Source organism: Ambystoma mexicanum, chromosome 7q (assembly GCF_040938575.1).
Source record: "Ambystoma mexicanum isolate Mex_15411 chromosome 7q, UKY_AmexF1_1, whole genome shotgun sequence".
In the NCBI taxonomy this organism is placed as follows: Eukaryota; Metazoa; Chordata; class Amphibia; order Caudata; family Ambystomatidae; genus Ambystoma; species Ambystoma mexicanum.
In genome coordinates, this window is record NC_090941.1 from 1,166,053,565 (window position 1) to 1,166,077,908 (window position 24,344).

Consider the following 24,344-nt stretch of genomic DNA (forward strand, 5'->3'; position numbering starts at 1 on the left):
ACTCGGCCTGGCGACATTTCAGATAGTGCAAGAGCTAAGACATAGATAAGGAAGGGAGGTGAGAGTGGGAAGGAAATGGAAACAGACAGGTGACTACCATACTAGGCCTGACGACATTTCTGGTAGAGCCGGAGAAAAACAAAAGGTAAGGGGGAGGGGTGCAGAAAGGGAGGGGAGGAACAAAACAAGCGACTATCGTACTAGGCCTGTCAATGGGCCTCATTACAACTCAGGCGTTAAGGGTTAACACCGTCGTTAACCCTTAACGCCTGATTCCGATTTTAACGGCTGCTTTTAGCAGCCATTAAAATCCATGGCGCTAAACCGCCTTGGTGCTAATTACGCCACCGTAATTTACGGTGGCGTAATTAGTGCCTTCCCCACTCCCATTATGCCCTATGGGGCAAAAATGGGAATGGGGAAGGGTAAAATGGGAAATGGGGATTTACCGCCCCACTCACCTTGGAATGGGGCGGTAAATCCGCCATCCACCATGGTGTAAACGTAGTTTACACCATGGTGGTAAAGTTGGCATACTTACCGCCTGGGTCGTAATGACCCCCAATGTTTCAGATAGTGCTGGAGGGGGGGGAACAGTAAGGGGAAGGGGGAGCGACAGACGAGGTTGCTATCATACTAGGTCCAGGGACAATTCCGATAGAGTAAGTGCGTAGGAGAAAGTAAGGGGAGGAAACGGAGGAGATAGGAAAAGGGAGAGGGAAGGAGAGAACAGAGAGCAAGCAGTCAAAAAGAGTGGAGAAGCAAGAGGGGAGAGCGAATACAACTGCAGAAGTCAGTAGTAACACATAGGGCCTCATTCCGACTCAGGCGTTAAGGGGTTTATGGCGCCATAAACGGCACCGACTCTTAACGCCTGATTACAAGGTTCCCTTTGCGGGATGGCTGCTTAACGGCTGCTTTTTGCAGGCATTAAAAGCCATGCCGCAAAGGGACTGTGGCGATAATTACGGCACCGTAATTTACTGTGCCGTAATTATCGCCTTTCCCCATTCCCATTATGCCCTATGGGGCAAAAATGGGGAAGGGGAAGGGCCCATTGGTGAATGGGGAATTACCGCCCCACTCACCTTGGAATGGGGCGGTAATTCCGCCATCCACCATGGCGGAATTGCAACCTTAGCGGCATGGACCATGGTGCTAATAGCACCATGGTCCTCCGCCAAGGTTGTAATGAGGCCCATAATGTTGCAAGCCAGGATACAACATGGAGATGGGAACAACATGATTCAGGGTCACCATAAGTACAAGATGCAAATGAAGTCCGGCATGATAGTTCAGAAAGGGTAACGCACCGTGAATCAATGAAGTCCATAAAAGTAAAATCCAGCATTGGCCACAAGACGGTGATGGTGAATCCAGAATGTATCAGGACAGACTCCTGCATGCGGGAAGGGGTGGGGGCAAAAGGGAACAAGACAGGGAGACCAGAGAAGGTGTGGATGGCCTGTGGGGACAGAGGGTGTAAACACATGTTGGTGCATGCTTACCTGCTGTCTTAGCAGGGGTTCGGGTCCTGGATACTCCTGGTCCGAATAGTTCCAAACAGGAACTGCCCTTTTCTTTGACTGCCCTTCAATTTGGACACCCGGGCGAAAGACGCCCTTGATCTAAGAGTTAAGAGCAGGAAGAAAGAGGCAGGGCTAAGAAGGTGGGTGGTGCTTAGGCCAGGTGACCTAGATCCACTTACACCTGCTCCCCACCTGCAAAGGAAAAGAGGCTGGAGGGCTCCTTAAGTAGGGAAAAGAGTGGCAAGCAGGAAGGCACTAGGTGGGTAGGGCTTGCTAAGTGCTGAAAAAGAGCAGCAAGCAGGAAGGCACCAGGTGGGCGGGGATTAGGCTAGGTTACCTACATCCACTTACACCTGCTCCCCAGCTGCAAAGGAAAAGAGGCTGGAGGGCCCCTTAAGTAGGGAAAGGAATGGCAAGCAGGTAGGCACCAGGTGGGTGGGGCTTGCTAAGTGGTGAAAAAGAGCAGCAACCAGGAAGGCACCAAGTGGGCGGGGCTTAGGCCAGGTGACCTAGATCCACTTACACCTGCTCCCCAGCTGAGGGAAGAATCAATAAGAACCGGGCTGTGTTGAGTGAGAGAATCGCAAAGTGGCAAGTTTGAACCAAGCTTAATGAATTGTGTAAAGAACTATAACAAGTATTCAAGGGGAGACCAGCTGCACAGGGAAACCGGCATCATGTGGGTGCTTACTCGATAGACTATGGTCGAGCCCCATATGAGAAAAACTACAGATACCAGAAGGCCATAGGATAGCCTGCTGAAAAGGTCAAAGTGGTCATGCTGAGGGTCAAGCAAAATCCCTGTACAATCAAAAGACTAGGGCCTCATTACACGGTAGGCGGTAAGGGTTTACCACCTACCGTGTAATGAGGCCCTTTGATCTATAAACTGTGTGAAAGCAAGGTAAGTGAATCCCACAGTGAGCGGAAACCAGGGAAGTGAATCCCAAGAGGGGCAAACGTCTAAAGTCGCTAGTAACAGAGTGCTGACAGACGTAAAACCCAACAGAGGGATGTCCACTATGAACTGTTTAAAAAGACATTGGGAAAATAAGAGAAGTGAATCCTGCTGAAGAGGGGAGAGACGGGTCAGCACCCAGAAGAGGGGGACCCATGGGTGAAACCATCACCCTGCCTGAAACTGTGGTAAGAAATTGAGAAGGGTCAGCGCCCAGAATATGGGGACCCAGAGGTGAACCCATCACCCAGCGAACATTGGAAACTGAACTTCATTTGTTTGTTAAAGGAACTTTTGTTTTTTGTTAGCTGAACACGCCAAGCCCTTGAAGGCAAGAGACTTTCAAATGAGATGAGACTTGGTCATCGATGGCCCTGAAAGCGCCCAGTAGAACCGTCGTCTTGTGCTGGAGAAGCCCGAGACTGTGCTGCAAGGCATAAATTAGTTTTCAAAAATGAATTAGCAAAATTTGCTAATGAAAATTGTTTTGATTAGCAAGTGATCTTATTTGATTAGCAATTTTGTACTAATATTTATTATCACCAGAATTAGTTGTACCCCATGTTAGGAAAGATTTCATAATTGTAGGTAATTTTCCTTCCATGTGGCAACCCCCAAACTTTTTGCTGTTGTTTTACACCCTGATCTAGACTTTGCCAGAGAAGCGCAGCCTTCCGCCGCACTCCTCTGGGCTTTCGCTCCATTCTTACGGGGAAACTGACATGCCCTTAAGACAGTCAGTACCGGGAGACTTTGTTTCCCTTAGTCCTTTCGTCATGTTGCAGCTTTTGAGCAACATGAAACAAGAGTGCACCGTAACTTACATTACCGCGCTCTTGGGTCTCTAGTCATTCCAATGGTCCTAGAAACTCTCGCTGGACTTATCATGAAATGTGCTAGTGTGTCATGGACGGGACTGGTGGCAGCTATCGTTTCTTTGTGTTTTGAACCCCTTTTTGCCATATTAACCGCGCTTCCCGCGTTTGGCCCAAATGGGTGGCCTGGCCTCCAAAATGGCCATGCCACGAGGTTCTTTGTCCTGTCCGCTGACCGTCTTGCCCTTTCACCTTCCCCCAGGTCGAGCCGACCCGGGGCAGTCCTTATTTGGTCATGCACTTTCCCGCGAAACACAATGCTTTCGCGGGCTTCTGCATGCCTTGTGTGTGCCTCCAGGATGTGGGCTGGGATGTCTGTTCCCAATACACATCCTGGGTGCCAGAGAGTGTAGAGTGTCCTGAATGCCTGGGACCACGGTGGTCCGTGATAGGTCCACGTATGGTGTGAATGTTTGTGAGCGGATCTCCTATTGGGCCCTCTCCGTTTTGGCGCGAATGGAACTCTGGATAAGAGGAGGCTGAAAACCCCACTACCAGGTCGATCTCCTGAGTTCTCACGAACGAAGGATAAGGAGCCAAGTATCCTGCAACTAAGAAGCTGAGTCGAGGAATCGCTGGTGACCCGCTGAAGTTTTGGCACCCTGCACTGCTGTCGTCCTGTGAGACCCCTCTGCCTCTGATCGTACGAGAAGGCCTGTACTGGCGCTTCGACCCTTTAGAATAATGGGAACAACTATTCTCGGCATCTTCACCAAATACTGTACGTACGCCTTCGGAAGCGTCCCTGGACCATCCAGTGGACTGACCAGCCTACACAGGAACCTTGCTCTGTCACCGCCATCTGGCTTACTGCTAATCCTGTGTCCTCGGCACTCTCACACGATTAATACATTTGGCGTTCCCAGGTCTGAAGTGAGACGCGTGCTTTGGGACCTGAATACATGCGGTGGGCGAGTTGCCCTGCTGTGGTAACAAACCTGTGTGTGTTTGCTGCATTTGGGACACCCTCGACCCTGACTCCTGCTGTCGCGGAATCTACACGGCGTCGAGACATCCTGCTGATAGCATCTGAACCTGCCAGTACCGAAACGGAACCGGAGAAGCCTGGGTCTGCCTGCATCGGGGACCGGTGAGTAGTCAATACCCTAACTGGTCGCCCTCCCGCAGGAGCCTGTGGCTTTCCATCGTTGTCGTAAACAGCAACCCTTTTCCGCACTCTCGCTCTGCTTCTGCCCACAAGTGGAGGCCGCGCTTGAGTAGCGGGGATCTGTTCATCATCGTTTTGTTCATCTCTCTGAACTGCCTGAGTTCCCTGAAGAGACTCCCCTTTGCTCGTTGGCACCCACGTGTGCAGGTACTTTTGAGCACAAGGCTCCACTCTTTGTAGGGCTCGGACTTCATTCTAGTTAGGTGACCTCTGATGTCGAACTGGGTCTAACGATTACTTGGACTGCCTGTTTTCCTCCCCATCTAGGTGGTCTGCATATTTCGTGCTTCTAATTCCTTAGACCCCTTGGTCTTGTATATATATTGTATTGCTTGTGATGTGTTAGTTTATTGGAGTTTTACCGTGATTCTTTACTATGGTCGATGTTACAAAGGCCTTGTAATAAATGTGTCTATATTTTTAATATAACACCTCTCTGGAGTAATTTGTAAGCGTCCTTGCTTTGTGTGCTCATTGCAGGCTTTCAGTCACCCTCACCCCTCTTGAGACCCATGGCCTCATTACACGGTAGGCGGTGGACCAAGGTGCTATTCACCTTGGTCCATGCCGGTAAAATACCGGCACCGCCTTGGAGGAAAGGGGAATTACCGCCCTATTCCAAGGTTGGCGGGACGGTAATTCCCCCTTCCCCCATTGCCCTTCCCCATTCCCATTTTTGCACCATAGGGCATAATGGGAATGGGGAAGGTGCTAATTACGGTCCCGCAAATTGCGGTACCATAATTAGCACCCTGGTCCCTTTGCGGGTTGGTTTTTAACACCTGCTAAAAAGCAGGCGTTAAAGTACCAACCCGCAAAAGGACCTCGTAATCAGGTGGTAAGGGTTAACGGTCACCGGTACCATTACCGGTGACCGTTAACCCTTACCGCCTTCCATGTAATGAGGCCCCTAGTCTTGGCCGCCGCCATCGCTATCCTGATTGGTCTGGCTTGTCCAGAGGTTACCCTGTTCCAAGAAACTGGGCTGGCCTTCTGAACCTCTGCCCCTCCAGGACAGAGTTCAGAAATCCATCTTAACACCCCAAGACATAGGGCCTCATTACACGGAAGGCGGTGAGCCATGGCGCTATTAGCGCCATGGCTCATGCCGGTAAAATACCGGCACCGCCTTGGCGGAAAGGGGATTTACCGCCCCATTCCAAGGTTGGAGGGGCGGTAAATCCCCCTTCCGCCATTGCCCTTCCCCATTCCCATTTCTGCCCCATAGGGCTCTATGGGAATGGGGAAGGCGCTAATTACGGCACCGCAATTTTGCGGTGCCGTAATTAGCTCCGAGGTCCCTTAGTGGGTTGGTTTTTAACGCCTGCAAAAAGCAGGCGTTAAAGCACCAACCCGCTAAGGGACCTCGTAGTAAGGCGGTAATGGTTAACAGTCACCGTTACCATTAACGGTGGCCGTTAACCATTACCGCCTTCCGTGTAATGAGGCCCATAGAATTAGCAAGAATGAAGAAATGATTTCTATGTACCTCTGAAATATAGCATTAGTGCAACCAGGCCAAAATGCTAATTTCTGTTCTTGCCAGCACTGGTGTGGTTGGGTTGGGTCAAATGATTTGCCCAGGATCACATGCTTTGGTTAGGCAGTAAAGCCAGAAATGCCAGCAATTTAACTTATCTGCCACAAACTTCCAAGCTCTACACATGTGTTTTGGGTTTCAAGAGCCACAATGGTCTTTTTTATTTGCAAAGTACACCCAAAGCAACCTCCTTGAAGTATTTGCACCACCCTGAACCAAAGACTACACATCTCAGAATGCAGAAGCATGTTTGATCTCATGGACGAACTAAGCTTTAAAAAGAAATCGCTTTGAATCACTTTCTGTGCAAATGTGGTGTTTAAGGCATCTAACTTCTTTACACGTTGTGGGACTCTTCACAGTTAGCTTTAAGGTTAAATCGGCTTGAACGTTCGGGTCCTCTTGCTTCCAAGCACTATTCTGATGCAGGTGCTAATATCCCATGATCACAAATCAATTATTGCAAGTCGTAGTTGCTACTGACAAGTTTGCTGCAGTAATCGCTGGACCTTTGTTATCTGTGCAACAGCAACAGGAAAGAACACATGATTTAGCCTTCTGCAGGCTTTATTAGTGCAGAGCTGCATCTTAGCAAAGGGCTTTGGCACTAATATTTTGCCCACCCAATGCATACAGCCCTGCAGTTTTAACACAGCTTGCTGGCAGAAAACATTCTAATATTCTTTTAATTGTGATTGAAAGAATATTTAGAAGGCTTTCTGCCAGCATCAGCTGTGCTTTTAGTGAGGTGCTGAGTGCAAGCAAATGGCTGGTATTGCTATTTCTCCCACCCGAACGGGCGGGAGAAAATTCCCAGCGCAGCCACCTGCACCAATAACACATCTTGCTTGCAGAAGGCCTTTGAATAGTTTACAATTCTCGTGATTAAAGCTCTAGCCGTGGCACCAAACACAAAATATATTTTTAGAATAAAAAGGTGGACTAGGCTTTGCTTACCTCTCAGGCCTGTTGTTATCAAGTCACAGTGGGAAGGTCCTCTCTGGCTAATCTTCCTCTTCACTGCAGACCAATTCCTACAAAATAGGCAAAAAGCAACTGATTACCCACAACACTGCACACTCACTATGGGTCGGGGGGCTTGAGAATCGACAGGGCCCGTCAGCACCCGCTATGGAGTGAAAATAATATTTCTCCCACTCGAACGGGCGGGAGAAATAAATGCCAGCGCAGCCACTTACTAACACCCAGCCCAGCAATCGGGGACAGCGTTGGGGCCTTTCGTCCCTTACAAACAAAAGAGACCTCAAGCCTCTTGGAGAGGTAGAGGGGGACCAGCAGCTGCCCCCAATGTTTCCAGTCATTTAAGCACAATAAAGTCTCCATTTTCATTCTGGGACAAAATATGCACTTTGTAGTGCTCGCATTAAACTTGTAGCCAGTTAGTGTAATGCTCCCTACTGGCTGGCTGCCTGCCTCATGATATTTGGCAGCTATTAACCTCCATGCACCCCAGAAGTGCCTTGCACTGTTTTCGCACTCAGCAAGGGGGCCGGGGGACACAAATCTTCAGCCGGGCCTGTTTGCACATAACAGCCTGCTTGCAGAATCCCTTTTGAAAGGCCTTCTGCAAGAAGCAGGCTGTGTTATTGCTGTGGGGCTTGAGTGTTAGAAAGTGGCTGGAAATAAAATTCCTCCCACTCAGCCCCTTGCTAACACCCAGCCCTGCATTCAGGGACTGCATCAGGGCCTTTCTACCATTACAAACAAAAGAGGCCACGAGCCTCTGGGAGAGGGGGCAGGGAGCCAGCAACTGCCCCCATGTTTGCAGTCCGCAAGGCACAGCAAAAAAAGTCACAATCTTTGTTCTGGGGGTTTTAATATGCTCTTTGCAGTGCTCACATTAAAGTTATGGCCAGTGTAACGCTTCCTGCTGGCTCTGGCTGCCTGCCTCGTGATACATTCGGCATCTAACCTCCATGCAGCACTGCAGGCTGCTCGAACTGGCCTATAGGGCAATAGGCCCATGGCTTAACCAAAACCGCAAAATGCTTGTGTGGGCCTGTTTTTTGGGTCAAGGTGGGCCACCTTTTTTGCCAATGTGGGCCAGTTTGATGAGTTACTGGTCTATATTGTGGCTAATAGTTTTGACCAGTGTTGCTGAATAAATATCCTTTAAAATGTCCAATTTGCATCTCATTTGATCAGAAACCTCCCCTTGGCTACTATTCAAACAGCTTCACAAAAGGAATTAACTCTCATTTGCAACTGTGGGGCACTTTTTCGTTGGTGCCAGAGACAATAGTATGCCCCAGTCTGACCCTGCATGCATCACTGTTTCCACCCTCAGCAGTTGTGGCCCGGGGGGCATACATCTTAAACCGGGCCTGTTACTGCTCACAGAAGCCCTTTTGAAAGGCCTTCTGCAAGCAGCAGGCTATGTTATTACTGCGGGCCTGGGTGTTAAAAAGAGGCAGGCAATAATATTTCTCCCACCTGAACGGGCAGGATAAATATTATTCTCAGCCACTTGCTAACACCCAGCACCCGCAGCAGTAACGCATCCTGCTCGCAGAAGACCTTTTGAAAGGCATTCCCATAGCTCTCAACCATTTGTGATGCAAAGGCGGGTGAAAACACCCGATTGTATTTTTGGCGGGTGAGAGGCCCATTGAAATGAATGGGCGTGGAGGAGGCTTGGTGGGTGAGCCAGCTGTTTACAAGGCAGGTGACACCCACCAAAAGCATGCGAGTTGGGAGCTATGCATTCTGCAAGCTGTGTGGGCCTGTTTTTTGAGCCAAAGTGGGACACCTTTTTTGCCAATGTGGGCCATTTTGATGAGTTACTGGACTATATTGTAGCTAATAGTTTTGACCAGTGTTGCTGAATAAATATTCTTTAAAATGTACAATTTGCATCACATTTTATCAGAAACCTCCTCTTTGGGTAATATTCAAAAAACGTCACAAAAGTAATGAATTCCCATTTTCAACTGTGGGGCATTCTAAGATAGCGGCTCCGCCTGGCCTTGTCTGCAGCCTACCTGGCTCCCACCTCCCATTGGTTGCCCTGGCTGTTATTAGTCAATGAGGGCAAGTGGGAGGCAAGAGCCAGCCCGGATCACCTAAGGCCCACAACAAAGGCCCTGTCCACTTCCAGGACGCACCAGGGCGAGTACCACGCTGCTATACTGCACGTGCCCATTGATTTTTTTTTCTTTTGCATCTGTGTGTGCTGCTTCTCTGCAACATGGGCGAGGCACCATGTTTATGCTCCCTGAGTTGACTATTGCATCTGTGTGTCACTGTCACCCTGCAACATGGGGTACGCACCATGTATTTTGCCTTTTATTGGACTCTCGCATCTGTGTGTGCTGCTGCCATTCAACATGGGGTAGGCACCATGTTATGCTCCCTGAATTGACTATTGCATCTGTGTGTCGCTGCCGCCCTGCAACATGGGGTAGGCACCATGTTATGCTCCCTGAATTGACTATTGCATCTGTGTGTCGCTGCCGCCCTGCAGAATGGGGTACGCACCATGTATTTTGCCTTTTATTGCACTCTCGGATCTGTGTGTGCTGCCGCCCTGCAACATGGGGTAGGCACCATGTCTATGCTCCGTGAATTGACTCTTACATCTGTGTGTCTCTGCTGCCCTGCAAAATGGGGTACGCACAATGTATTTTGCCTTTTATTGGATTCTCGCATCTGTGTGTGCTGCCGCCCTGTAACATGGGGTAGGCACCATGTTTATGCTCCCTGAACTGACTATTGCAATTGTGTGTCGCTGCTGCCTTGCAACATGGGGTAGGGACCATGTTATGCTCCCTGAATTGACTATTGCATCTGTGTGTCACTGCCACCCTGCAACATGGTGTAGGCACCATGTTATGCTCCCTGAATTGACTCTTGCATCTGTGTGTTGCTGCCGCCCATCAACATGGGGTAGGCACCATGTTTATGCTCTCTGAATTGACTATTGCATATGTGTGTCGTTGCCGCCCTGCAACATGGGGTAGGCACAATGTATTTTGCCTTTTATTGGATTCTCGCATCTGTGTGTGCTGTTGCCCTCTACCATGGGGTAGGCACCATGTTTATGCTCCCTGAATTGACTATTGCATCTGTGTGTGCTGCTGCCCTGCAACATGGGGTAGGCACCATGTTTATGCTCCCTGAATTAACTCTTCCATCTGTGTGTCGCTGCCGCCCTGCAACATGGGCTAGGCACCATGTTATACTCCCTGTATTGACTATTGCATCTGTGTGTCACTGCCGCCCTGCAACATGGCGTACGCATCATATATTTTGCCTTTTATTGGACTCTCGCATCTGTGTGTGCTGCCACCCTGCAGCATGGGCTAGGCACCATGTTATACTCCGTGTATTGACTATTGCATCTGTGTGTCACTGCCGCCCTGCAACATGGCGTACGCATCATATATTTTGCCTTTTATTGGACTCTCACATCTGTGTGTGCTGCTACCCTGCAACATGGGGTAGGCACCATGTTTATGCTCGTGAATTGACTATTGCATATGTGGTTCGCAACCGCCCTGCAACATGGGGTAGGCACCATGTATTTTGCCTTTTATTGGACTCTCAAATCTGTGTGTGCTGCCACCCTGCAACATGTGGTAGGCACCAGGTTATTCTCCCTGATTTGACTTTTGCATCTGTGTGTGCTGTCGCCCTGCAACATGGGGTAGGCACCATGTTTATGCTCCCTGAATTGACTATTGAATTTGTGTGTCACTGCCGCCCTGCAACATGGGGTAGGCACCATGTATTTTGCCTTTTATTGGATTCTCGCATCTGTGTGTGCTGTCGCCCTGCAACATGGGGTAGGTACCATGTTTATGCTCCCTGAATTGACTATTGCATTTGTGTGTCACTGCTGCCCTGCAACATGGGGTAGGCACCATGTATTTTGCCTTTTATTGGATTCTCGCATCTGTGTGTGCTGTCGCCCTGCAACATGGGGTAGGCACCATGTTTATGCTCCCTGAATTGACTATTGCATTTGTGTGTCACTGCTGCCCTGCCACATGGGGTAGGCACCATGTATTTTGCCTTTTATTGGATTCTCGCATCTGTGTGTGCTGCTGCCATGCAACATGGGGTAGGCACCATGTTTATGCTCCCTGAATGGACTATTGCATTTGTGTGTCGCTGCCGCCCTGCAACATGAGGTAGGCACCATGTTATGCTCCCTGAATTGACTATTGCATCTGTGTGTCGCTGCCGCCCTGCAAAATGGGGTACGCACAATGTATTTTGCCTTTTATTGGATTCTCGCATCTGTGTGTGCTGCCGCCCTGCAACATGGGGTAGGCACCATGTCTATGCTCCGTGAATTGACTCTTACATCTGTGTGTCTCTACCGCCCTGCAAAATGGGGTACGCACAATGTATTTTGCCTTTTATTGGATTCTCGCATCTGTGTGTGCTGCCGCCCTGTAACATGGGGTAGGGACCATGTTATGCTCCCTGAATTGACTATTGCATCTGTGTGTCACTGCCGCCCTGTAACATGGGGTAGGGACCATGTTATGCTCCCTGAACTGACTATTGCAACTGTGTGTCGCTGCTGCCCTGCAACATGGGGTAGGGACCATGTTATGCTCCCTGAATTGACTATTGCATCTGTGTGTCACTGCCACCCTGCAACAAGGTGTAGGCACCATGTTATGCTCCCTGAATTGACTCTTGCATCTGTGTGTTGCTGCCGCCCATCAACATGGGGTAGGCACCATGTTTATGCTCCCTGAATTGACTATTGCATATGTGAGTTGTTGCCGCCCTGCAACATGGGGTAGGCACCATGTATTTTGCCTTTTATTGGATTCTCGCATCTGTGTGTGCTGTTGCCCTCTAACATGGGGTAGGCACCATGTTTATGCTCCCTGAATTGACTATTGCATCTGTGTGTGCTGCTGCCCTGCAACATGGGGTAGGCACCATGTTTATGCTCCCTGAATTGACTATTGCATCTGTGAGTCTCTGCCGCCCTGCACCATGGGGTAGGCACCATGTATTTTGCCTTTTATTGGATTCTCGCATCTGTGTGTGCTGTCGCCCTGTAACATGGAGTAGGCACCATGTATTTTGCCTTTTATTGGACTCTCAAATCTGTGTGTGCTGCCGCCCTGCAACATGGGGTAGGCACTATGTTATGCTCCCTGAATTGACTTTTGCATCTGTGTGTGCTGCTGCCCTGCAACATGAGGTAGGCACCATGTTTATGCTCCATGAAATGACTATTGCAACTGTGTGTCGCTGCTGCCCTGCAACATGGGGTAAGGACCACGTTATGTCCCTGAATTGACTATTGCATCTGTGTGTTACTGCCACCCTGCAACATGGTGTAGGCACCATGTTATGCTCCCTGAATTGACTCTTGCATCTGTGTGTTGCTGCCGCCCATCAACATGGGGTAGGCACCATGTTTATGCTCCCTGAATTGACTATTGCATATGTGTGTCGTTGCCGCCCTGCAACATGGGGTAGGCACCATGTATTTTGCCTTTTATTGGATTCTCGCATCTGTGTGTGCTGTTGCCCTCTAACATGGGGTAGGCACCATGTTTATGCTCCCTGAATTGACTATTGCATCTATGTGTGCTGCTGCCCTGCAACATGGGGTAGCCACCATGTTTATGCTCCCTGAATTAACTCTTGCATCTGTGTGTCGCTGCCGCCCTGCAACATGGGTAGACACCATGTAGTTTGCCTTTTATTGGATTCTCGCATCTGTGTGTGCTGCCACCCTGCAGCATGGGCTAGGCACCATGTTATACTCCCTGTATTGACTATTGCATCTGTGTGTCGCTGCCGCCCTGCAACATGGCGTACGCATCATATATTTTGCCTTTTATTGGACTCTCACATCTGTGTGTGCTGCCACCCTGCAACATGGGGTAGGAACCATGTTTATGCTCGTGAATTGACTATTGCATCTGTGGTTCGCAACCGCCCTGCAACATGGGGTAGGCACCATGTATTTTGCCTTTTATTGGACTCTCAAATCTGTGTGTGCTGCCGCCCTGCAACATGGGGTAGGCACCATGTTATGCTCCCTGAATTGACTTTTGCATCTGTGTGTGCTTCTGCCCTGCAACATGGGGTAGGCACCATGTTTATCCTCCCTGAATTGACTGTTGCATCTGTGAGTCTCTGCCGCTCTGCACCATGGGGTAGGCACCATGTATTTTGCCTTTTATTGGATTCTCGCATCTGTGTGTGCTGCCGCCCTGCAACATGGGGTAGGCACCATGTATTTTGCCTTTTATTGGATTCTCGCATCTGTGTGTGCTGCTGCCATGCAACATGGGGTAGGCACCATGTTTATGCTCCCTGAATTGACTACTGCATCTGTGTGTCGCTGCCGCCCTGCAGAATGGGGTAGGCACCATGTATTTTGCCTTTTATTGGATTCTCGCATCTGTGTGTGCTGCTGCCATGCAACATGGGGTAGGCACCATGTTTATGCTCCCTGAATTGACTACTGCATCTGTGTGTCGCTGCCGCCCTGCAACATGGGGTAGGCACCATGTTATGCTCCCTGAATTGACTATTGCATCTGTGTGTTGCTGCCGCCCTGCAACATGGGGTAGGCACCATGTATTTTGCCTTTTATTGGATTCTCGCATCTGTGTGTGCTGCTGCCCTGTAATATGGGGGTAGGCACCATGTTGTGCTCCCTGAATTGACTCTTGCATCTGTGTGTTGCTGCCGCCCTGCCACATGGGGTAGACACCATGTAGTTTGCCTTTTATTGGATTCTCGCATCTGTGTGTGCTGCTGCCCTGCAACATGGGGTAGGCACCATGTAGTTTGCCTTTTATTGGAGTCTCGCATCTGTGTGTGCTGCCCCCTGCAACATGGGGTAGGCACCATGTTTATGCTCCCTGAATTGACTTTTGAATCTGTGTGTCGCTGCCACCCTGCAACCTGGTGTAGGCACCATGTATTTTGTCTTTTATTGGATTCTCACATCTGTGTGTGCTGCCGCCCTGTAACATGGGGTAGGCACCATGTTTATGCTTCCTGAATCCCCTATTGCATCTGTGTGTCGCTGCCGCCCTGCAACATGGGCGAGGCACCATGTTTATGCTCCCTGAATTGACTATTGCATATGTGTGTCGCTGCCGCCCTGCAACATGGGGTAGGCACCATGTTGTGCTCTCTGAATTGACTCTTGCATCTGTGTGTCGCTGCCACCCTGCAACATGGGGTAGGCACCATGTTGTGCTCCCTGAATTGACTCTTGCATCTGTGTGTTGCTGCCGCCTTGTCACATGGGGTAGACACCATGTTGTTTGCCTTTTATTGGATTCTCGCATCTGTGTGTCGCTGCCGCCCTGCAACTTGGGGCAGGCACCATGTATGTTGCCTTTTATTGGATTCTCGCATCTGTGTGTGCTCCCGCCCTGTAACATGGTGAAGGCACAGTGTTTATACTCTCTGAATTTACTTTTGCATCTGTGTCTCGTTGCCGCCTTGTAACATGGGGTAGGCACCATTTTTATGCTCCAATGGATATGATCACCACGTATCTCTCCTTTGCACTTTGCTTATGATGCATGCCCTGCAACATGGGGTACGCACCATGTATTTTTCCTTTTATTGGACTCTCGCATCTGTGTGTGCTGTCGCCCTACAACATGAGGTAGGCACCATGTTTATGCTCCCTGAACTGACTATTGCATGTGTGTCGCTGTCGCCTTGCAACATGGGGTAGGCACCATGTTGTGCTCCCTAAATTGACTCTTGTGTCTGTGGGCCTCATTACGACCCAGGCGGTAAGTTACCGCCTGGGCCGTGACTTTACCACCATGGCGTAAACTATGTTTACGCCATGGTGGTTGGCGGACTTACCGCCCCATTCCGACTTTGGCAGGGCGGTAAGTCCCCAATCCCCATTTACCCTTCCCCATTCCCATTTTTGCCCCATAGGGCATAATGGGAGTGGGGAAGGCGTTAATTACGCCACCGTAAATTACGGTGGCGTAATTAACTCCATGGTCCCTTAGCGCCATGGATTTTAACACCTGCTAAAAGCAGGTGTTAAATCCGCCATGGCGCTAAGGGACCTCGTACTCAGGCGGTAAGGGTCGGCGCTGTTTACGCTGCCGTAAACCCCTTACCGCCTGGGTCGTAATGTCGCTGCCGCCCTGCAACATGGGGTACGCACCATGTATTTTGCCTTTTATTGGACTCTCGCATCTGTGTGTGCTGCTGCCATGCAGCATGGGGTAGGCACCACGTATTTTGCCTTTTATTGGACTCTCAAATCTGTGTGTGCTGCCGCCCTGCAACTTGGGGTAGGCACCATGTATTTTGCCTTTTATTGGATTCTCGCATCTGTGTGTGCTGCCGCCCTGTAACATGGTGAAGGTACAGTGTTTATACTCTCTTATTTACTTTTGCATCTGTGTCTCGTTGCCCCCTTGTAACATGGGGTAGGCACCATGTTTATGCTCCAATGGATATGATCACCACGTACCTCTACTTTGAACTTTGCTTATCATGCATGCCCTGCAACATGGGGCAGGCACCATGTTGTGCTCCCTGAATTGACTCTTGCATCTGTGTGTCACTGCCGCCCTGCAACATGGGGTACGCACCATGTATTTTGCCTTTTATTGGACTCTCAAATCTGTGTGTGCTGCCGCCCTGCAACATGGGGTAGGCACCATGTTATGCTCCCTGAATTGACTTTCGCATCTGTGTGTCGCTGCCGCCCTGCAACATGGGGTAGGCACCATGTATTTTGCCTTTTATTGGATTCTCGCATCTTTGTGTGCTGCCGTCCTGCAACATGGGGTAGGCACCATGTTATACTCCCTGAATTGACTATTGCATCTGTGTGTCGCTGCCGCCCTGCAACATGGGGTACGCACCATGTATTTTGCCTTTTATTGGACTCTCGCATCTGTGTGTGCTGTCGCCCTACGACATGAGGTAGGCACCATGTTTATGCTCCCTGAACTGACTATTGCATCTGTGTGTCGCTGTCGCCTTGCAACATGGGGCAGGCACCATGTTATGCTCCCTGAATGGACTATTGCATCTGCCTGTCACTGCCGCCCTGCAACATTGGGTAGGCATCATGCTATGCTCCCTGAATTGACTCTTGCATCTGTGTGTCACTGCCGTCCTGCAACATGGGGTAGGCACCATGTTTATGCTCCCTGAATTGACTATTCCATCTGTGTGTGCTGCTGCCCCATAACATGGGGAAGTTTATGCTCTCTGAATTGACTTTTGCATTAGTGTCTTGTTGACGCCTTGTAACATGGGGTAGGCACCATGTTTATGCTCCAATGGATATGATCACCTTGTACCTCTCCTTTGCACTTTGCTTATGATGTATTGCCTTGCACTTTCCACATTGTAGTAATGCACCCTTACGCTTCCTATTCTGTAACCGAAGCACTGTAACCAATCTCTTAAGCTTAAGCACCTAGATAGCTCTGGGTTTTGTGCGCTATACAAATAAACAAACAAACAAACAAACAAACTTTTTTGGTGGTGCCCGAGACAATTGTATGCCCCAGTCTGACCCTGCACCACTGTTTTCACCCGCAGCAGTGGGAGTCCGGGGGGCACACATCTTCAGCCGGGCCTGTTGCTGCTCACAGAAGCCCTTTTGAAAGGCCTTCTGGAAGCAGCAGACTGTGTTATTACTGCTGGCCTGGGTGTTAGAGAGTGGCTGGCAAAAATATTTCTCCCGCCCAAACAGGCGGTAGAAATGTTATTGTCAGCCACTTGCTAACACCCAGCACCCGCAGTAATAACGCAGCCTGCTTGCAGTAGACATTTTGAAAGGCCTTCTGCAGGCAGCAGGCTGCATTATTACTGCGGGCCTGGGTGTTAGAGAGAGGCTGGCAAAAATATTTCTCCCGCCCAAACAGGTGTGATAAATATTATTGTCAGCCACTTGCTAACACTCTAATAACGCAGCCTGCTCACAGGGTTTAAATATTCTGCACTTGTCATGAAAATGAAAGAATATTTGAAAGCCTTCTACAAGCATGCTGTGTTACTGAGGGGCTGGGTAATAGCAAGGATGGCTGGAATTAATATTTCGCCCAACCGAAATGGGCAGAAGAAATATTTCTTCCCAGGATGGCCACTTGCTAACACCCAGCACCCCAACAAACACATTTGCTGCAAAAGGGCTCCCCCACCCAAACCTCTCCTAAGAACTCCACCTTACCTTGGTAGGAGCCAGAGCCGAGTGCGAGAGTGGGGCTGAGATCCTCCTCTCATGTGATGACGCCGCATCCGGGCTGGGCTCATAACATTGATACAATGTTTTTAGGCCAGTCTTGGGTGCTTCTGCCTTGCCTGCAGTGCACGCTCTGCACAGACTGAGAGGCAGAGTTTAAAGGCACAATCCTTTTTTTAATGAGCTGTAGAAATCATATCGCAGTTGGTGGACATGATTGTTTAAATACACTGCAAAACAGCAGTATTATATCGCAAATTGTGATGCAATACTGCTTATTTTATGCCTTGGTCCCGTGCTTCAAGCTCCCATCTTACGCCGTGCTCAAAACGTGGGGAAGGGAGATCCAAGCTACTGCAGCCTGACATATTATTTGAGAACACTTTTTTCTTTTCTTGAGAACTATCCCACAGCCTTTCTTGTATTAGTTGTAAGGTTTGGCAATAGGTTTCTTAGTATAGGCCATTTTATTTTACACGACACCACTAGGACTGCCTTATTTTTCATTTGATTGTCGACGCTTGCTCCCATCTTAGACTTAGGTTTAGGCATTTTTCCAACCTACATACAACATTCATTGTTCAATAAACACCCTTGAACTGTTATCACTTGCGTTTGTCTTACTTGTTGTCACTGTGAGTTCCTCATGTGAATAGACTTTAGTTACACATATGCAATTCGAGGAAACTCGTTTTTTAAATTTTTTTTGGGAAACGTGTCCCATAAAACATATTATTTATTTATTTTAATATTTATAAAGCACTAGCAAACCAAGCCCGTAGACATCAGGGCGCTACGACATAAAAACACAGAAACTGACCACTAATCAATGCCCAGGATCATGCCATGGTGCCCATTTTTGAATCCCACGTAATTTGGCGGAGTAGACCTGTTGTGCACCTTCACGTACATTGGTCCCCGCCACCAAAAATTCTTCATTTACATGCCAGAGTGCAAAAGGCCAGCGAAAAAGGGCGGAGTACACGTATGTACGCCACCCTTTGGCACTCTGCCGTGCAAACAAAGTAAGCACTGCCTGCCATGTACACATGGCGCAGGTGGCGTTTACTATGGATCCCTGTAGAGTCTGCCAGCTTTTTACGGTCTCCATACGGATTCCCAGCATCTGCACCGGCATTAAAATCCATGTCGGTGCAAATGCTGGAGTATTTGTAAGGCAGATGTTATGTGTGGGTCTAGTGGTTGTGCGGCATAGAGCGTCATGACGAGGTCATGACGCCTCTCAAATAAAAGGGGCTCTGCTGGCACGCAGAAGGCAGTGCAGCAGAGTCCCAGTAAATGGCAACTCGTGTCTCTGTCAGTGTATCTCTCCAGGACTGAAATCTCTACACTGGCTCCCTGTGGCTGCGAGGATTAAGTTCAAAACCCTCTGCATTGTCCACAAGGCCTTCTGTGGCCTGGGGCCTAAATACCTTCAACTCTCTCTTCCTAAATATTTTCCTTCTCGAGCCCTTCGCTCATCTGTCTCCAACTCCCTCAGGGTCAGCCGCTTCTCGAAGCAACGAGCTGGGGGTAGATCTCTCTCTGCGGCAGGGGCCTCCCTCTGGAACAGCCTTCCTGCCTCCCTGAAACTTAAGGAGAACCATCTTCGGTTCCGGAAGCACCTCAAAACCTTCCTCTTTGCTTCTGTTTTCTCTCTCCCCTGCTAAATTCTTCACTGAAACTGCACTGAACCTGCACCTGGGCCACTCTCACTGACCTCGGTCCTTGGCCCAGCCACTCTCCACATGCACTGCCTCCCTGGCAACCCCTGCACTGCGGGACTGTCTCTGCATCCCTACAGCCCCACCCCTCCCAGCACTTGTCGGCACCTACCTTGCACTTGCCACCAGCTGTCCCTATTTATTTATTTATTTGTTATTCTACTTACCCTGTTCAGCACTTCCCCCTCTCTCCTTCCCCTTGCACTTTTTCCTTTCCCCCTACCCCTGCACTTGCGCGATCTGAATGACACCTGGCCTAGTAGGATCGTTGTCTGTCTTCCCCCCTGTTCCCCCCTCCCTGCCTCGTCGCGCCTTGAAACACTTGTGTATAGGCGCGTTACAAATGCCATATCATATCATATCATATAATATGGAGACTCCATACCGCGTGGTCGCGGCCTGTCCCCTAAACCCAGCCTGGGTGCCCCCAGTGCTGCGGCTTCCATTGCTGCGGTGCCCCACGGTCTGAGTGTTGGGTCCGGAGATTTCTGTAGCTGCATGAGCGCAGCGTCTGGGTGCCCTGCCGGGTGCCCGACATCATCAGTGGCCCGCCCCGGTGCCCGGAGACAGGCCACCACATTGGCGACGAGGCGGTCTGGGCCCGCACACCATTGTGTGTGTTTCCGGAAGCCTGCAGCATGCATCGCGGTGTCGGCCGCAAGAGGGGAAGACGCTCCAGCCCCGAACAAAGGAAGGGGGCGGAGCCATCTCTCCGCCTGGCCCACGGGTAAGGGGACTGATATTCCCACACCCGGGTCGTGGCGGTGAGTAGCCCGGACATCTGGCCCGGAACCCTCTTCAAGCCCAGCGCTGCAAGAGGGTGAAGGGAAGGGGCGGAGCCTGGGCAGGCCTGGATCCACAGTTGAAGAGGGCCCACCAACACCCGGGCCTGGAAAAAAAAAATGTTTTTCGTTTGAAAGCGGACCTTGAGGCCGGTGAAGCAGCCTGAAAAAGGGGTGTGGCCTCCATTGGACCAGGACCCGCCATTACCTGGGACCAACATGGAACAAAGGAAAGGGGCGTGGCCTACAAGACCTGGGCCGCGTGGTGAAACTTTTGCTCTGGGCCGAGTGTGGGCCCGAAAAAAGTGCGTGGCCTCACTGCGAGCTCCAGGACAATAGAAAGGGGCATGGCCTGTGGATCCGGGCCACGGTGGTGAGGTCCTCGGGACGACACGAGGCAGCAGGCTCTTGCAGTGGGAGTCCAAAGAAGCCCAAGAACAACGGGCCCGAAAAGGGAGACTGGTTGTCTTGCCAGTGGGGAGACCCAGGTGTAAGGGGCGTGCCCCCAAGGACATTAAGGCCCACAGGTGGCCTCTGCCTGTGAACTATCCCCGGAACAAAGAAAGGGGGCGGGCCAAACCATATAGTGGGCTCCCTCACGTGGGGAACAGCGGGAGAGTGCCCTGGAAAGGGCAGATGGCCACATCCAAATCCGCCCCCCCTGCAAGACGACATGTAACTTGATCAGGCCGGTGACACACCACAGAAATAACAGGGGGAGTGCCCTCCTACTGGGAGTCCCCAGCTCACAGGACACAACGGAAAGGGAAGGCCGCTGTGTTTCTCCTCACCAGTCACATACCAACTGAAGGGAGCGGCTCCTCAAGGAGTGCTCGTGCGCCTTCACAAAACGGTCGAAAGGGGGTCAAGTCACCTGAGGCCGTTGACTGAACACACCCCTAGCCTCACCAGCTGTGGTCATATCCGGCATCCCGCCCAGTGCTCATCATGACGGACGACGACAAGGGGGTGTGTCGAGGACAGCTCGCGCCACTACATCACTTTGATGTGATGGGCTTGCCTGCCAGTTTGGGACCCTGGTGGACAGCCTGGGTAGAGAACCTGGAGCTGTACTTTGAGGTGGTGGAGATCAAGGACGCAGCCAAATGCCCAGCATTCCTGTACTCCGCCGAACTGGTTGTTCAGAAGCTATTCAAGACACTAAGGCCCGCAAATCAGTTATATGCTGCAGCCATCGCAGCCCTAAACGAATATTTTCAAACCATGGTCAACAGATACTATGAGCGGTTCAGGATGAGGTGTGCGAGGCAGTAGGAAGGGGAGAGCCTGGATGCGTTCCATGGGAAGCTGTGCGGCATTGCACTGTCCTGTGACCTGGCAAATTTCGAGGATGACGAGATCAGAGCGCAGATCATCTACGGCTGCAGCTCCTCGAAGCTATGCAGGCAAGTCCTGAGGGACCCTGCTCTGACCCTCGATCGGATACTAGATCTTGGCCGTGCCCAGGAACTGGCAGAGGTGCGAGCCTCAGTCATGGACTCATTTAGACATCACCTCAAGCTGGAGGCCCCTATGCGTGGATCAAGCTGAAGGAGGTGTTGGCAGTCGGCAAGTGCCAAGGAGGAAAGCTGATGAGGAGGGGAGACTGGCCAAGGAGAGACCCTGATGCCTTTCTCCCAATGACAGTCTCTTAATGCAGAGGGCCTGATGTAACGAACAAAACACAAATGTTCCTTTCCTTTGTCAGGGTTTTCACATTCACAAGTTCACAACTGGTCTCCCTCGTTCAAGCTCGGACCACAGATCCCCCTCGTTCGGGCTCAGATCCTCTTGATATGGGAATCGAAGACTTTCGAATTTGCTATGGGTTTGCTTAAACCGTCTCAGGACCACTTCGATTCACTTCATACAATTGTATTTCACATCAATCTTCTACTTTAGTTTCTCTTGGCAGGATACCTTACAGAGACCATCGATTGAACATATTCATGGGGCGGGACCACTCTGTCAACGGTATCGTACTTTTCCTTCTCATGTTCCAACATTCATCAGCAGTTTAGCTTTACTCATGTCTTTCATCACATGCATTTAAAAATGGTGTTCCAGCTCTCAATATACAATGTTGCAGCTTGCAACCTTGACTTCAACACAGACCGGTCTTGCATCGTTCTCCCCAATTTACCGGCTGTGTTGATCTCTTTGTCGCTTCTTTGTTCTTGTAGCCAAGGACGGTATCACAGTGTCTGCTGCTGCTCCCCGCCTTGCTCAGTTATGCGGGACGGCTCTCGGTATTTTCGACACACAATGCAGGATTCTTCAGTCTGTTTCCTGGCCGTACACTTGCTGCCTTGAAGGATTCTTGAAAGTAACGGCTCCATGCCGAAAAGGTCAAGGTTGCAGCCCTTGGGGGGGGTTTCTCATTTTTCTCTCCTCGTTCAGCTGCAGACTCAAACCTGCTGTACCTTTGTGCTTTGCCTCGCTCAGTGTGCTCTCGTGCTTCTCTGTGTGGGGAAGTTCAATGGCAGTCAGGTGTGAGTGATTGTCAGTAATTGCATGACCTTGCCTGACCATAGTAGTGGGACATGTCATGTACACGGCTCAGGTGTGAGTCTGTTTTCTCCAAGAGCGGACTGTCCAGGTGAAAGTGTTCGTGCAGGAAGAGGGCAGGGGGCAGAGGGCAGCGGACTTTTCGTATCGGAGGCGGCCTCTCTCTCTTGGCGTACGCATCAGAGTGCGAGCGTGAGGTGCGGCTTGATACGTCCATAGAGGTCCTTTCCTCTAGTTCCTCTAGTTCCGGCGGAGCGAGGAGGCAGACGAGCCGAGCCGGGTGGCCGATACGAAACGAAGAGCGAGGAGCGGAGGAGCGGAGTTTCGGCCGGGTGGCCGATACGGCTTGGCTGAGGGCTGAGGGTCTTGGGTGGCTCCACTGAGGTGCTGCCCTGGTCGCCCGGCGAGCGCTGTGGTGGTGTGGAGCTGCAGCGGCGGAGCGGGGCTGTGGAGCTTCGGGGGACGCAGTTGAGTGGTGGTGAGTTCCCTGGACGTGCTGGGGAGCAGTGTGGGGGTCGGCCCCACCGGGTTGTGGACTGGACGGGGGCTTGGAGTGTTTGTGGTCCCAGATTGACTTCTGGGGCGGGTCCCCGCGGCCGTATTTGGCTGGTCTGGCTGAGGTCCATCCCGGTCAAGACTGCAGCCTGCTGCCCCTCACGTCTTTCTCGACGCTGGTTGTCTGGAGCCTGGCTGCCCACTGGCGGGGTCTGGTTACGCTGGGCCTGTCTGCACATAACCTTGGAGACGAATAGAGAGTAGGCAGAATTACTGAACTTAGCCCATTGAGCACATGAGGCTAATTAGCCCAGTATAATTATCCATATATCCTACCTTGGAGGATGGGGTAAAGATGTTAGAAGGAAGAGAGGGATACTGGGCCTCATTACGACCCAGGCGGTAAGTTACCGCCTGGGTCGTACCTTTACCACCATGGCGTAAACTACGTTTACGCCATGGTGGTTGGCGGACTTACCGCCCCATTCCGAGGTCGGCGGGGCGGTAAGTCCCCAATCCCCATTTACCCTTCCCCATTCCCATTTTTGCCCCATAGGGCATAATGGGAGTGGGGAAGGTGTTAATTACGCCACCGTAAATTACGGTGGCGTAATTAACATCAAGGTCCCTTAGCGCCATGGATTTTAACACCTGCTAAAAGCAGGTGTTAAATCCGCCATGGCGCTAAGGGACCTCGGAATCAGGCGGTAAGGGTCGGCGCTGTTTACGCTGCCGTAAACCCCTTACCGCCTGGGTCGTAATGAGGCCCACTGTGTCTCAGCATCCGGCATCCCACTCCCACTTCCTGATGACATGATCCTCCCGCATTGGTCCAACCCCAGGGTCTGGATCCAAAGGCGATGGCCATGCCCTGGCTACCTGAAAGAGAGAGAGAGCCAGAGATCCGCGGGGACTAGCGTGTTCTGGTTTCTTGCACTGCCTTCCCAGACGCATAGCTCACAGGTCCACACACACAACTTTTTGAAAATCATTGCTTTGAGGGATATAGGCCATGCCCACCCCATATCCACTTGTATTTTCTGTCTCCTGATGGAGACCTTGCAGGTGAAGGTGCAGTGCGGTTGCTGTGAACCGGCAAGGACATAAGGTAAGTTTGGACAACCGGCAGTGCCAAATGTAGCTCCTGGAAGCTGTTACTGTCAAGCTAACCAGAATCTTTTAGGCTGCATCTCCCAGCAATTTGGAACCCTGGACATTAGGATGGACTCTATACAACCCCTGTGTACGGTGTGTGTAAATTAAAGTGGGAAGATGTGTGAGCAAGCAAAACTAAAAAAGTATAGTTTTTGTGTTTTGTTTTGTTTGCTCACACATCTTCCCACAATATGATTATCTCATCTGAAGCAGATGATTGAGAAGAAACTGCTGGACTGAGTAAATAAATTGTATTTTTTAGAAGATGCTGCTCATATAAGAATCTAACATCAGCTTGGAATAAAGAGGGCCAAACGGCTATAGAAATGAGGGGAGGGACTGGAAATGGTCAAAAACTCACAAAGTAGGTGCACAGCTCCTTTCTCCCAATGTTCGGAGCATGAGATGACAGA

At 50.6% G+C, this 24,344-nt stretch overlaps 1 protein-coding gene across 1 annotated transcript in view; it reads right to left on the reverse strand.

The window, feature by feature from the left end:
• LOC138528729 (zinc finger protein 271-like) overlaps positions 1 to 24,344 on the reverse strand; it is a 507,619-nt gene that overhangs the window by 85,218 nt on the left and 398,057 nt on the right. The window contains exon 3 of the mRNA XM_069640597.1: positions 4,739 to 4,751. Within this exon, the coding sequence (XP_069496698.1) occupies positions 4,739 to 4,751 (13 nt within the window). The remainder of the gene's footprint in view (positions 1 to 4,738; positions 4,752 to 24,344) is intronic.